The sequence below is a fragment of the Hyla sarda genome, chromosome 1 (assembly GCF_029499605.1).
Source record: "Hyla sarda isolate aHylSar1 chromosome 1, aHylSar1.hap1, whole genome shotgun sequence".
NCBI lineage: Eukaryota > Metazoa > Chordata > Amphibia > Anura > Hylidae > Hyla > Hyla sarda.
The window spans coordinates 145,411,655-145,428,478 of NC_079189.1; the positions used below are offsets into that span (position 1 = coordinate 145,411,655).

The 16,824-nt window shown below is 39.0% G+C and overlaps 1 protein-coding gene across 3 annotated transcripts in view; it reads left to right on the plus strand.

Annotated features, from left to right (window-relative positions):
• LRBA (LPS responsive beige-like anchor protein) overlaps nt 1-16,824 on the plus strand; it is a 713,883-nt gene that overhangs the window by 655,733 nt on the left and 41,326 nt on the right. For all 3 annotated transcript variants that reach the window (XM_056562819.1, XM_056562820.1, XM_056562821.1), the window contains one exon: nt 7,356-7,523. In XM_056562819.1, the coding sequence (XP_056418794.1) occupies nt 7,356-7,523 (168 nt within the window). The remainder of the gene's footprint in view (nt 1-7,355; nt 7,524-16,824) is intronic.

Sequence of the window (16,824 nt, forward strand, 5' to 3'; positions counted from 1 at the left end):
TTTCTCCCATTTTACAGCTTTATAAATAAAAACATGACCTACATTATTAATGCAAGATTATACAATAGGTTTTGTGCCCTGTGTATTGTGGAAATGAATACAACACAGTAGTGCATACTTTGAGCCAGGATACATATATTCAGGAAGACTATGATATCATCATACATACATTAATATACTTTTGTTTAGTTTTTTGACACACAATGGTCGACATTTATCATTGTAGGTGTAAGTGAAGCATTTTTCTACACCTTTTTTGTGTGTGCTGGTAATGTGTAGGAGATCCAAATTTATTAAATAGTCACAGAGCAGTTGATAAATTTTGTGCAGGTCACATTTTCTGAAATTTCTCCCTTCACACCAAAAAGCTGAGCTAAGTCTGGGCTGGTGTAGTTTTAGAGACTTTTCAGTGGCTTTGCTACTTCTTTGCGTTTTTTCTCAAAAAGGCGCAGTTGATAAAACTCTTCCATATCATGTGTATTGCCAAAATCAGTGGATTACAACTCAGAATCAGCAGAAATGTGTAAACCAAAAGGCGCAAATAAACCCTGCTTGCGCCTTTTTTGCGCCTTTTCTAGACACAAAAAAAACAGTCTAAAAGCAATCATAAATGTCGGCCATTTGTATTTCATTTTAGGGCAGATTTTCTCACTTCCCTGTAAATGGAATATTTCTGATGTATAGTTTGCTTGCCTTGCTAAATGTATTTTTTTCTTGCACATGTACATTTGAAGGATTTCACAGTATTTGTCTTGACATGTGGGACATGGGATTAACACGTCTGTGAAAGCTGTTAGAGAAGAAACTCTACCGTGTGTTTCTGATTGTTTAATGGCTCCAGTTCTTTTAAAATTCCCAGGGATTTTTTTTCCTCTACCATCCAGTTTAGATGGAGCCATACATGTTTTAGTCAAACTGTGACAGGCGTGCTTGCATCCTCAGAGATCACTTAGATTTGGAAAATACAATTGCTATTTTGCTTTGTGAGCCCAAGCAGCAGGGCAAACATGTGCACACCCCATGTAATGTATAGCAGTGCAGCACAATAAGTGTACTATTCAATTATATTCTATCACTTCTGAATAAAGGGGCCCTTTTCTTTTTTAGCATTCCTTGTTTTGTTTTTATACTTGTAACAGGAAATTCTTGTGGCGTAAATCATTTTTTTTCTAAGTAGAGCCAATACAGAAAAGGCATCATAAACCCTCTCCTGGCAGTGGGAATTATTTTCAGGCGGCCTTTTACATCCAGCGGTGCTAAGGGCCTGTGTCTGTTTTCCTTTTTCTCTTTTATTTCTTTTTATTTGCAGCAGGGCTGTCAAATAAAACTGAATAAGTAGAAAATGTGTTCTGTCAAAAAAGGGAAATACTGTTGTTTGAGCTGAATATATTCTGCTCATGTATCACGAACAGCTCTTAATACAAAATATACCCTGGCTAATAAGTAGGGTGCATCCATTAAAAAGAAACATTTAACTTAGATTTGGTTACTGTTTATTTATGGTAAAATATTTTGTTGTTGTTTTTTAGTTTATAATCTACTAATCTGGCACCCTTGTTTTCAAGATCAATTAAGATAAATATATATTTATTCACAGTTACTCACGTGAGTGCACATTTTTGTAAATATTTTGTTATATTCTGTCCTGTGATAACACTAAAGAAATGGCACTCACTCGCTACAATGTAAAAGTAGCGAGTTCACAGCCTATATTGTATAAACCTTGGTACACTTCTTAGTGGAAATGTCCTAATTGGGCTCAAATGTCAAAATTTTCTGTGGCCACCATTATTTCCTAGCATTGCCTTAAACATTTTGGGCATGGAATTCACCAGTGCTTCAAATGTAGCCACTGGAGTCTTGTTCCATTCATCTGGTGGATGTTAGAGACCTTGAGCTCCCCATTCTTCCATTTGAGGATGCCACACAGATGCTCAATACGGATTAGGTCTGGAAACATGCCTGGACAGTCTGATCACCTTTACATTTACAAGCTGTTTTAGCTAGGCAGTGGTTGTCTTGGAGGTGTATTTGGGGTCATTAAAGGGGTTATCCAGGAAAAAAAACTTTTTTTAAAAATATATATCAACTGGCTCCAGAAAGTTAAACAGATTTGTAAATGACTTTTATTAAAAAATATTAATCCTTTAAGTACTTTTGAGCTGCTAAAGTTGAGTGGTTCTTTTCTATCTAAGTGCTCTCTGATGACACGTGTCTCGGAAACCACCCAGTTTATTAGCAGATCACCATAGAAAACCTCTTCTACTCTGTGCAGTTCCCGAGACAAGCAGAGATGTCAGCAGAGAGCATGGTTTCCAGACAGAAAAAAACAACTCAACTTCAGGAGCTGATAATTATTAAAAGGATTAAGATTTTTGAATATAAGTAATTTACAAATCTGTTTAACTTTCTGGAGCCAGTTGATATAAGAAAAAAAAAGTTTCTTCCTGGAATACCCCTTTAACACTCAACCCAGTCTCCTAAGGGAGAGGATCATGCTCTGTTTCAGTATGTCACAGTACATATTGGCATTCATGGTTCCTTCAATGTACTGTAACTCCCCAGTGCCAGCAGCACTCATGCTGGCCCATACTATGACACCCCCACCACCATTCTAGACTGTAGGCCAAACGTACTTGTCTTTGTGCTTGCCTAAATCCTCACCTTGTACTCCTCACCTTTAATTTGGTCTTGTCAGACCACAGGACATGGTTTTGCTTATCCATATCCTTAGTCTGCTTGTCTTCAACAAATTGTTTGCAGGCTTTTTTCTGCTTCATCTTTAGAAGTGGCTTCCTTCTGGAATGAAAGCCATACACATGTGAGTGGCAGAGTGCGGCATATGATCTGAGCACTGAAGAGCTGAACCCCCTCATCCCTTCAACCTCTGCTGGCAGCACTCATATGTCTATTTCCCAAATAAAACCTCTGGATATGACGCTGAACATATGCATTCAGCTACTTTGATCGGCCATTGCGAGGACTGTTCTGAGTGGAACCTGTCCTATAAAACCGCTGTATGGTCTTGCCCATGGTCATGCAGCTTAATTTCATGGTCTTGCTAATCTTTTTTTTGTAGCCATCTTTGTGGATGTGTTTTCTCATGAAAAAAGATAATAAAATATTTACAAAAATGCGAGGGGTGCATATATTAACTAGCATCCAAAAGAGACAAATGCAAATCAGTGACAGCCTATAAGATTAAACAGCAATGCGCCATTTTCATAAGATATCATTCCAGTATAATACTAGAAAACATTGATATTTTCACACTGTGTACCTTATGTGCTGGAATAGTTCCCAACTTATGCGATGTACAAATCCATATATCCATGGACACCCCTTTCCCCCTGACTCCTTCCACCATCACTGTGCTATTCCATAGAAACATGTCAAATAAATCTCGGCACCTGTGTGGTATATAATATAGTATTCCATAGAAAGTCATACAATAAAATGATAAATTATACATTGCATGTTTTGTCTTTTTAATACTAAAGCCAATGATGGAGACCCACAGACATATCTTTGAACATACGTATCGGGGAATCTCCCCAATGTGAGACTTAGTTAAAGGGAACTAATCATCAGATTTTACCCTATATAACACTTGGCAAAGTGTTATATAGGGTAAAATCTTTATTTTCACCATTCCCTGGGGACGCTCCTACCCCCAGGGATGGTGAAGATATGAAGTTATAAACTAGTCACCGCCGCCGCCGTAAGTAGTCACTTGGACGGGGAGCTCTTCTCACCAACTCCCGTTCTTCTGCAGGCAGCGACGCCCCCTCCGCTTGATTGACGTGCAGCGTCATTGTTCCGCTCACTGAACAGACGGGGCAGAGCGATGACGCTGCACGTCAATCAAGCGTAGGGGGCGTCGCTCCCGGCCGAAGAACGGAAGTTGTTGAGAAGAGCTCCCCGCCCAGGTGACTACTTACGGCGGCGGCGGTGACTAGTTTATAACTTCATATCTTCACCATCCCTGGGGGCAGGAGCGTCCCCCGGGAATGGTGAAAATAAAGATTTTACCCATTATATAGGGTAAAATCTGATGATTGGTTCCCTTTAATTTGTAATTGATTATGATATAGGTAAATAAAAAACACATGACAGTCTGCTTGAGCTGTAAAATAGCAATAGAATACATTCCCACTTGCAAATGTGGTGCTCTATTATGTCCCGGTCCCTCTGTTTTCTTACTCTATTGATATGCTGTTAAGGCATTTACACATTTATTGATGTTTTAAAAGGTTATTGGTCATCAGCAAAACTTTTTAATTGTGTTAGCACAGTGGAAATCCAAGTATGATCTTTCCATGTCTTTCTAGTACTGCTGTATATGAGGACATCTAAAGGTCAATTATGGGGGAACAAAATGAGCAAAGCAAAAAATGCTTCAATGTATGTTTTGTCTAAATAAAGGAACACTCTGGGCCAGAGTCATACTCTGATTTATGCAGAGTACAGGACCTGAGACATGAAAAAGGGAGTATTGGTGTGTTATTGTATGAATCTTTGTGTCATGCACCACCCTACATGAGTACAGTTTTAGAAAAAGATCTGTCATGAGTTGTAGTCTTCTTTAAATTGTACAGATCAAATACCAGTGTCATCTGCAACAGTAAAAGCAGGATAATAATCGCACAGGCCTCGCTGCAGAGAGAATCACTAGTAGACACTGACATAGTGTATTGGCAGAACACTGACGTTGTATGGTGGACAACTGTGGAAGAGTTTTAATAGTTGTCAGGTGAGGTGTTGAAAATGTACACTGTATTGTACATTCTAGTAATATCTGCTTTGTTCTTCACATGATTAGTGCAGATGTTTTAATGCAGAACAACAGAAATCTAAAGTAAACTTAGCTGTACAAAAACTTGTTGAAAAAAAAAGGATAAACTGATGAGGACATTTGTCATATATATGACCCTATTAGGCTTCTGTAGGGTGATCCTCAATGTAATGCCAGAGAAAATAAATGGACGCTGCAGTTTCAAATAACTTCCCTCTATATAATTACCTCAGTGATTCCTAACATATTCATTTACCAAAAATGACTCCAAAAAAGCTCTAAATTTGGCCACTAAGGATCGTTCTTCCTGGTAATCTGCTGTTTTATCTCTAGCAACAAATAGTCTAGAACACAACATAGGAATAGAGGTGAGACTTATCTACTGCTTTGTACAAAAGAAAGAGAGTGTTAGGACTGTGTGTCTGCAGTCTGTGAGCCTGCCAGCCTTCACCAGTGAGTCCGTGCTGTGCCTGAAAGGTAAATCAAGACTTCCCTCTAATCTCTTAACATATATAAAGTTTTGGGCAGCTTTTAAAACCAGTCATACCTCTGGGAAAAAGCTATAGAAGCCACTGGTTGAAATGTCTTGCATTGACTGCTACTATTATAAAGTGTAATAAAGTTATATGATCTAAACTAAACACTTTGTAAAGAAAAAAGTATCAGTTCTTTTAAAGCAAAACAAAAAGCCAATTCACCAACACTAAGCCCAATACACAGGGTTAAAGTGTGGGTGAACCGATTACCCGGATTTGTGGTTCAGATCCAGAGATAGACCCGTTATTAGGTGGCATTGCTAAAATGTCATTTGCCGGCTTTGTACTATTTAGGCGTGACCCAGCATTCCCAGCATCTCTGCTTCCATACCCTCTGCTCTATAAATACCATATTTATCAGCATATAACACACACATTTTAAACTTTTTCTTAAGATAAAACCCTCCCTGCCTGAATATGCCAGTCATTTCAGCACAGCCGCCGCTGGTCACTGGTTTAAAGTGATCCCGAACAAACATCCGGCATCACGACCACTCTAAATCACTGACTGGCAACAGCTGCCAGGACATCTACCCCCCGCTGATCCCCCGCTTGTATTTAGGTTTATTACCCCTTTCCTGGCTTGTACGCTAAGGCAGGCTGATGCCTGATGCCGTGCAGAGGACATCACACGTCAGTGTGCTGTCAGCCCCAGACGCCGCCGGAACCTGTGCCTGCCATAGCGCATAGGCCAGTTAATGGGTAAAAAACCTTAATACTAGCGGGGGATCAGTGGGGGAGGGCGGAGTGGTCCCGGCGCCGGCTGTTTGTTCAGGATCTGCAGTCCGGCTGCGGCCACTTTAAAACAGCAGTGGCTGTAATGACACGAGCACACATGCCATGTAGGGGAAAACCTAAATACAAGTAGGGGATCAGAGTGGTACAAATGATGTGGTAAAATTAGCTGGTGGAAAGAGGTGTGAGGAGGAAGATGTGCAGGAAATCAGTGAGGGCAAAGATGTGTGGCACAGGGGTAATCAGAGGGGGGAAAATTATGTGGCACAGAGCCTGATAAAGGGAGAGTTAAGTTCATAGATTCCAAGTCATTTATGTTAAGTTATGTTTTTTTACTGAAATTTCCTTATTAAAATAAGGGTGCGTGTTATACACCAGTGCGCTTTAGATGTAAATTGTAAATACCAACAGGTTGTTAGTGTACCTTTTGATCTGAACATGCAAGCCCACTTGCCATGTAAATAGAAAGTTAATTGATGACAAAAGTCACAACTTTTTGAGCAACCCTGAAACTTATGCAAAAATTGTTGACAATTTCACTTCTGACCTTGATCATACAACTTTGATAAATTCCCCCAATGTTTTTATGTGCAAAAATATATTAAGCCTTATGCTGTTTAGTGAATTTGTTGCATCTATATTAACTAGGCTTTAAGCACCTATACAGGGTGGGCCATTTATATGGATACACCTTAATAAAATGGGAATGGTTGGTGATATTAACTTCCTGTTTGTGGCACATTAGTATATGTGAGGGGGGAAACTTTTCAAGATGGGTGGTGACCATGGCGGCCATTTTGAAGTCGGCCATTTTGAATCCAACTTTAGTTTTTTCAATAGGAAGAGGGTCATGTTACACATCAAACTTATTGTGAATTTCACAAGAAAAACAATTATGTGCTTGGTTTTAATGTAACTATATTCTTTCATGAGTTATTTACAAGTTTCTGACCACTTATAAAATGTGTTCAATGTGCTGCCCATTGTGTTGGATTGTCAATGCAACCCTCTTCTCCCACTCTTCACACACTGATGGCAACACCGCAGGAGAAATGCTAGCACAGGTTTCCAGTATCCAGGCTCAAAAAGCAGAACCTTTACTAAGATGACTCCAATGTCTATGATACTCCTTTATACTGCCTATTTTAGTTCCAGTTGAATTATCATGTGTATTTTAGTCTAAAAAGAGAGATAAAGGTTATAAATACCTTAAATACCATAAATAAGTGTTAAGCAAAATAAATGATGGAAATAGTTTTATTGTTTGATTTCAACTGTTATTGTTGCAGGTAAACTAACTCAGGTGGTGTTTGGGCACTGGGATGTGGTAACATGCATGGCCCGATCTGAATCCTACATAGGAGGAGACTGTTACATCCTCTCAGGATCAAGAGATGCAACACTATTGTTGTGGTACTGGAATGGCAAAAGCAACGGTATTGGAGACAATCCAAACAGTAAGTAGTTTCCTATGGTATAATACTGTTTTAATGTAGCCTTTGCATACAGTTCTAAATAACGTGGAGCCTAAACATGTACATCATAAACCCTCTCCTAGCAGTGGGAAGCCTTTTACATCCTGTAGTGCTAAGGGCCTATGTCTGTTTTCTTTTGCTCAGGACACACCATTTGTAGGTTTTATATTTTTTTCACATTGTGACTTATCAATATTTAATCGTTAATAACAGTTTATAAATATAAATTCAGATAGGCAATTTCCTTGTGTGGAACAAATCAGTAGCCTTATCACCTTTTTACTGAAAGAAATGTTTTATTTGCGTTATTTGAGTTTTTATGTTATATAATATTCTACTGCATTTTAAAACCGTGTGTTCTACAGTGATTTCATCTCAGACCACATCACAATTATTTATCTTTTTATTTAATTTAATTAAATTATTATTTTTTTTGTAGTATGTAGTCTTTGGCTGACCACATTTACTGTTCCTATGGGGTCTTGCTGTTCTTGCTTACTGCCCAACAATAGAATGGGACACAAATATGAAGCCACTCATTTGAAATCTATAGACCATTACATTTATGTCCAGTTTAACAGACATTTGAAAAACAACAACAAACATTGTTTTAAATGTATGGCTGTAATGCATTACACCAGTGTATTTAATTATGCCTTCATATGCTGTATTAAAGGAGAACTTCCGTTTATAAAAATGTATCCCCTATCCTAAGGATAGGGAAAAAGTGTCAGATCGCAGGGGGGTCTGAACGCTGGGACCCATCACAATCTCCAGAACGACACCCTGGCTCTCCTCCTGAATGGGTGTGTGGACCACAGCACCAAGCTGTGGCCGACACACCCCCTCCATGCAGCTCTATGGGAGAGCCGGAGCGCTGCACTCATTTAAAGAGTGGTGTCGACTGCAGGTTTGTGCTGTGGTCGACACCACTCTTTAAATGCAGAGAGCGGGGAGCAGTGTGAGAGATCGCGGGGGGTTAGGGAATATGTCACATAGATTATGCTTGTAAATGGTCACAATGGGGGACCGAAACGTCACACTTTGGATGGAAAGTTTGGAAGTTTTTATATATGTCCTTTAATAAATTATTGCTGGTCAGGGAATTTGTCACCTAGATAATGCTTGTAAATGGTCGCAATGGGTGACCGAAACGTCACACTTTTAATGTAAATTAGAACCACATACCAAAACATGTTGTTTTTTAATTTATTTGTAATTTCTTAAAAATATTTTATACATTGTTATAGGGGCAGCCATATTGCACGAGCTTTCTGCACAGTTTTTAGAGATGTGTACCAAAAAGCCTGTTGGTTTTAGAGAACAATACATAGGAGAAGGTACTCTATTGACTTCTTTGGGAGAGATTTGTAGGCAAGCTCTGTAACCAGTGCAGAAGGGGAAGGGGGGGGGGGGGTAGGCCAAGCTCTGAGAATAACCTATTGTGAATGGCCTGATACCTTATTTATATACAGGTGTCACCTTTCACTGAAATCCTGCTTGTGATGATAGCCAGGAGACAACTTAAAAATTTCATCAACAGAACAGGAAGTGTTAGGCTATTATTAGGCTTCATAGCTAGAGTGAAAACTGCAACATTTCAGTATTTTTTATTTTATTTATACACATATAGACACTTACATCAATCTATAAGACAATATACAGAGTAGAATTTTTTTTATTATTGTATCAAAACCCACCCCATCCCCCCCCCACCACTCCTACAGGGCACTGGCAAAAAAAAGAAGAGAATTTTTGTTCAAATATTTAAATTATATCCAGTACCCCCATGAGCCTTGGAATTGTTTACATGCTTTTTTAGAACCCTTTGCAACCCATTCTTCATAGCTTCTTACTTTCTTTTAACAAAAAAAGTGTTATGAGCTGGCGTACATTTAAGCTTAAATTTAGTCAATTTTCAAGTGTAAATTATAGTAAATCTTAGCAAATCTTTGAGATGGTGTACCTTGTCTAAAAAAAAGTTGAACATTTTGGTTTGCACAAAAATTTGACATCTATGTGCCAGAATACTCATTACTGTGTTATCTTGTACTCTTCCTAAGTTACTGCCTACACATTTCTACAGATTTCAGAGCTGAAATTTCCCGGCATCCCTTGCTAGCCAGGTACTCTGCAGGCCCCATCACAGTTTGTCGTTTTTTTCCTGAGCTATGCTCACTAGTGAGTAAAGATCAGTTGCTGTGATGTGTCCCATAAATAGCACGCCGGGAAAAGAGGAGATAATGTTCCATTAAAGGGGTACTCTGCCAATAGACATGTTATCCCCTATCCAAAGGATAGGGGGATAACATGTCTGATCACATGGGTCTGGCTGCTGGGGACCCCCACGATCTCCGCCGTGGCACCCAAGTCATCCGGTGCACATAGCGAACTCCGCTACATGCCGGATGACTGGTAATCACAGCCACCACGCCCCCTCCAGTTATGTCTGTAGGAGGAGGTGTGACGGCTGTGTACTAGCCGTCATGCCCCGTCCCATAGACATGAATGGAGGGGATGTAGCGTGGAGACGGAGCATGACGTCATGATCACAGAAGTCCCAGGCTTCTGTGACCGTAACACAGCAGTGCCGTCATGGAGATCACGGGGGTCCCAGTAGCCGGGCCTTCTGCTATCAGACATGTTATCCCCTATCCTTTGGATAGGATAACATGTCTAGGGGCGGAGTACCCCTTTAACTCATTCTCAGTCACACAGTAGCAGTATTAGCCTACAGGACATTATGCATCAGTAATGAGCAGTGTAGCTTTAAATTCAGCACTATAGTAGAACACCTACTAGAAGCAGCAGCAATGGTCTATGTCCATGTGTGTCTATGCCTCTCTCTATATAACTGCTCCCTTCTACTCCTCTTCTCTTCTTAGACTTCTATAGTCAACAGCTCTCACCTGATCAGTTTGTTGACAATTTTTCTTCCTATCTGAAGGTGAATTTTACTAGTTAATTGAGACTGATTGAGTCATTTTAGGAGGCGGGAGTTGAGGAAAGGGTTGCAATATATTTATAATAACAGAAATATTCCTCATTGTGTCTTATCACCGCTTGCATTGTTGCTTTATGGGAAAAATGGCTACAATTGCTCTAAAAAGGGGTTTTCTGGGGAACCAAAAGAAAAAACAAAACTTGAATCTGATATTAAAGGAAGTGGACATAACTTGAGTAAATAAAATTGTAGAGACAACAATTACATCTTCAGTGAAGGTGGAAAACAAGAATATTAAATGGTCAATAAGTCTCAGTCCCCTTAATTCAGTGTATAGCTTCTAATACGAATCATGGCCATCGGCTGTCATATAATTATTGCATTGCGATAAGGAAGAATACTGTAATCTAGCTTCTCTGTATACTGGTGGATCAACAGGACCGAAAACAGAATTTCTTATTTATTACACAGACCATTCTGAGGAATAACAGGACAAAATATCAATACATTTGATTAGGAAAATATTTAATTAGTCTGGAGAATATTTTAAGGGCATGTTCACATGTGGCAGGTACGCTGCAAATTTGTGGCAGGTACGCTGCAAATTTGTGGCAGAGTTGTTGCAGAATTTGACTTTTTTTTTAATTAAAGTTAACAAAAGAACAGAGATGTAATTTATCCCCTTGGCTAGATAGAGCTGGTCATAATAATTCCAGGTATACCTTAAAGGGTTATCCCGGGATTTTTTTTTTTTACTTGACTATTCTACAGGGGCTGTAAAGTTAGTGTAGTTCATAATATAGTGTCTTTACCTGTGTGTGACGGTTTTCTCACAATTCTTATGTGATTTTCACCCCAATATTTATTTTTAACAGCATACAAAATGGCTGCTGTCTCAGTATTTTTCCCAACTTGCAATGCGGTTGAGACCTGACTCACTAGTCAGCTGATGACAGGGAGCCTGTCTGCTTCAATGGGTGGAGGGATCAATCTGCAACTAATGCAATAGCTGGAGGCACTCTGATTGAAAACCACAGGTCTGCAGCTCATTTATGTTTCAATGGGTGGGGTGGCTGATGTGTGGGAAGGAGGAAAATGGTATCATGGGATTTGTAGGCAAACAAGAAAACAGAAAACAGGAAATACAAGTTCACAGAAAGCTAGCCACAGTGTTCTGGTAATCTCACAGCATAGTCATTTAGCCCAAGACAAGCGCGGATCCTTCCTAAGCATGTCCATTACTGTCTGCCAGGTACGTACTAAAATCACCTTATGGTGGATAACCCCTTTAATGATTGTCCACTCTCAATCATTGAGTTATAAACCTTTTTGTTAATATGCAAATTAAGCTTAAGTGTTCAGGGGACATTCCTAAGAACTGCAAGAGTCCCTGCTGTTCCGCCTTATGTCTTCTTCATCATGAATCCTTGGCCTGCTTGAATCCACCCACCCTGTTTAACTGACAGCCACTAGATAAAGAGAAAGAGGAGATAGGCTGGACTGACCTTAGCTCTTGCCATGCTGGGAAACTCCCCCCTGGGCACCTCTTCTTCATATTAACAGAAAGGCTTATATCTCATCGAATGAGAGTAATATAAAAAAAAAAAAAAAAAAAAAAAAGATATGCCCAAAAACTTGACGACAAGCCCTATATAGCTATGGGCTTATTTATACCTCTATTTTCATGCTGATGGGTCTACTTCCATTTGAAACAACTCTTCAGTGTGAACATATGATAAATAAGTAATATATAATATTAACACAAACAGTTGTGTACAGAATTACTCAGTTTGGATGTTTATGGATTCAAGATGCTAGTTTAATGTCATGATTATTGGTACGCTGTGCCCAGAAACTGTTGACCTACAATTTCAAGAGCAACTCTAGTGTTGGTCCTGAAGCAGTATACCTGTTTAAATCTCACCGCAACTTTGTAGCCCCAGACTTGTCCACTGCTAAAGCAATCAGGATATGGGTTTGCAGGAAGTCCCATGTAAGTCGGTAGGGATTCAAGCAAATCTGTATCCTGATTGCTTTAGTCTCAGGCAAGTCTAGGGCTATGAAGTTGCCAGGAGATTTTAACAGGTGTCTGGCCACTTTAATCTTTGCATGGACATATAATAACTGTTTGTCACCACATCTTATTCCCTTTCACATTATACACAGTCTAAAAGTTCAAGTATGTAAATTGAGATGCAGATAAATTCAGGATTAGATTTCAGTGGTACCAGGTACTGGATGAGAGAGGCAGAAAGAAAGTAAAAAAATATTTAATGTAAATACATCAAATGAAGATATACAATTCTTCACAAGCAGCCAGTGTACCGGTGCATTGCAAACTTCAGTTAGTGGCATTTATATAAAGTACGTTGTTAGCTATGAATTCTTTCATCTAAAACCACTGTACTTAGGTTATGGGTCTGTAAAACTAGTGAAATAGTCTCTGTTGAAGGCATTTGGTTTGGTGTCATACATTTAGTAAGAGGTTGTATGTGATAAGGAAATGCTGCTTTTTGCAATCAATCTCTTTCTAGAGAAAAATACAGAACTTGTGTAATGTCTTCAGACTGATGTGACTTCACCTACGTTGTACTGTATTCGGAAAGTCTTCAGACCCTTTCAATATTTTACTTCTTAAAAAAAAAGAAAAAAAAAAGCATGTTTTCTCCCACCATTCACCACTTAATATCCTATAATGAGAATGTGAAAACAGAATTTAAGAAATTTTAGAAAATTTATTAAAAAATAAAAAACTAACATTTTTCATAGACAAAGGTATTCAGGCCCTTTGCTATCACCCCTAAAATTGAGCCATGGACCCCCAATTTCTCTTGATCTTCTTTGAAATGTTTCTACACCTTTAATTTGGAAAGATACATCCCTGTCTATTTAAGGTCTCACAGCGTACTGCATACAGAGCAAAAACCCATGAGGGGAAAAAAACTGCCTGTGGAGCTCAGAGACATGATTGTGTGATGCCACAGATCTAAAGAAGGGTGCAAGAAATTTCTTTAGTGCTGAAAGTTACCATGAACACAGTTTCCTCCATAATTCTTAAATGGTAGAAGTTTGGACCAACCAGGACCCTTACTAGAAATTGCTGTCCCACCAAACAAAGTGATTGAAGAAGAAGGGTCTTGGTAAGAGAAGTGACCAATAACCTAATGGCAATTCTGACTGAGCTTCAAAGATCCTGCATGTAGATAGGATACCCTTCCAAAGAAACAATAATCACTGCAGCACGCCCCTTTCTTCTCCATTGGCTCCACACTAGAAGTTTACAAAAAGGATAGGGGATAAGATGTCTGATCGCGGGGGGGTCCCACACTGGGGACCCCCGTGATCTTGACTGCGGCACCCGAGACATCCAGTGCCAGAAGACTGGCGATGCGGGGGTTCGTGACGTCATGGTCACGCCTCACTTGTGATGTCATGGCCATGCCCCCTCAATGCAAGTCTATGGGAGGAGGCATGACGGCCATCACACCCCTTCCCATAGACTTGCATTGAGGGGGTGTGGCTGTGACGTCACGAGCCTCCGGCTCTGCACCCGACGCTCTAAATGAATGCCGGGTGGTGCAGCAGGGAGGTTGAGGGGGTCCCCAATGGCAGGACCCCCGCAATCAGTACCCCTTTAAGGACACAGCAAAGACAACACAGGATTAGCTAAGGGATAACTGTGAATGTCCTTGAGTGGCCCAGCCTTGAACCCAATGAAACATCTCTGTAGAGATCTGCAACTGGCTGTCCACTGATGGTCCCCATCCAATCTGACACAGTTTGAGAGGATCTTCAGAGAAGATTGGCAGAAAATCCCCAAATGTGCACACTTAGAAAACTGGAGGCTGTAATAACTGCCAAAGGGGCTTCAACGAAGTGCTAAGTAAAGGGTCTGAATACTTATATCATTGCAATATTTTAGTCACTAAATTAGCAAAGATTTGGAACACTCTGTTTTCACATGGTCATTATGGAGTATTGAGTGTAGAATGATGGGGAAAAGCTTGAATTTTGTTGTTTTGTTTTATTTTAGCACAAGGCTGTAATATAACCAAATGTGAAAAACGTGAAAGGGTCTGAAGACTTTCCAAATGCATTGTGTAAGCTCATTTACCATCCACCACTTTGTGCATTAACCCTTTTACTTCTACTTATGACAAAACACAAAACCTGAATTATAAAATTTGAAAAGAAAACACCTTTGGGGTCATTGGAGGGTGTACAGCAACAGTGATGACCCAAACAGGTACATGCAGCTATCCCCACCCATTCTTTTGTTACAAAGAAGCAGAAAATTAAACTTTTCATGCTGCTCTTCAATTACAAATGTGTATAGCACCCAAATGATGAGCCTGATATAATTTTAGAGCTAAGATTCTGGTCTTTAATGTGGATACCAAGATCTAACCTCTAACTTATCATTCCATGAATATGTGCTTGGCAGTCAAATAATTCAATGCAAATAGTACATAAGCAAGTTAGTAAAGTGTAGTGAATTTACATATTTATAATAATGCTCCATAAAAACTCACCTATCCCTTTTATATATTGCTGTTAGAAGAATCCTCCTACATTGCTCTGGTTTTAAAAATATTTGTAGTACAAGATGAATAACTCACTGTAATGTAAGAACAAAGCATTCTAAGCTGTGCCAGGCTTAGTACATCACCGTCCTCCCATTGCTTTAGCCTTGTGTGTCTGGATAATGGGGTGTTCCACATTTCTAACGTCCGACTTCATCACATTAATAAAATAGAGGTGAGTACATTTCTTCGGTAAACCTGGAACAGAAAGTCTGGAACAACATTATGTATGTCTAGATAAATAGATAGAGATTAGATAGATAGAGATGACATAGATAGCTATACATTAGATGGATAGATAAAGATTAGATGGATAGATAGAGATTAGATAGAGTTTAGAGATTAGATAGAGCGAGATTAGATAGAGCGAGATTAGATAGTTTAGAGATTAGATAGAGTTTAGAGATTAGATAGAGTTTAGAGATTAGATAGAGTTTAGAGATTAGATAGAGTTTAGAGATTAGATAGTTTAGAGATTAGATAGTTTAGAGATTAGATAGAGTTTAGAGATTAGATAGATAGCTATACATTAGATGGATAAAGATCAGATGGATAGAGCGAGATTAGATAGAGCGAGATTAGATAGAGCGAGATTAGATAGAGCGAGATTAGATAGATAGCTTTGAATTAGATGGATGAAGATTAGATTAGCTAGAGAGAGATTAGATGGAGATTAGATAGATTAGATAGAGATTAATTACATAGAGATTAGATTAGATAGAGATTAGATTAGATAGAGATTAGATTAGATAGAGATTAGATCAGATAGTTTTATACTCTGAAGCCCAGTAAATATTGTGATAAGAGTATAACATTCAAAGTTTTTCTTTTTATAATAAAAAAATTTCACAATTCAACTGAAGCAAATGGTAAGCACGACAATTTGTTCTATAATAAAAGAAGCCAGTTGTTTTACGGTTTCTGGTTGGTTTATCCATGTCTGACGCACAAAACGTACAATTAATATCAATTGTGTGTCTTGTATATCTCACTAGTCATCGCCAGGCAGCATTAGCTGAAGGAATGAACTGACATTCTGGACTGTAGTAATGGAGATCACACCTCTTGCTTTAATACAAAACCCCCTAATGAGTTACCCGAGAAGTAGTCATATCTTTCATATAGCACCTTAAATGAATACATATGAGCAGCTATTTTACCTAGGCATAAACCAGGTAAAAAAAAGTTCCTTTGTATGTCTTCAATAAGTACATTAATGCAGGTTACCAGCCCTGCCGCATAAATTTAATCTCTTGCCTAGTGCAACATACAAGGACTCTCTTGCATCCTGTCAAGCACTGGACTAATATTTGGCTTCTGAAAGGTAATTAAAAATGATTTAAAAACGTCATTATGAAAAGAATATTATGCTGGTGCAGTTTGATCCCATCAGAAATGCACTGTATGCGGTAATAGTCCAATACAACGCAATAGAGGAGTTTCATTATGTCTGGAACAATGAGAAATCACAGAGTAGATTAGTATAAATTTCCCAGTTGTGTTTTTTATCCTTTTTCTCACTGACTTCTTTTAAGGTGAGATTTTTATTTATTTTTTCCTCTGCAAATAATGTGTTTTCTTGTAATTTTTTCAGTTCTTATTTGCTAAATCAACCCTTACTTGTAGAGGGCTTTTTCTGCCTTGAAAGCTACTGTGTTTGGAGACTTGGGCAGTGGTGTGAGTAAAGTTACATTGCAGTGTACACACTTTGAGGCTATAATGTATGTTGTGACAGCCACAGATCAGAAGGCAGAGC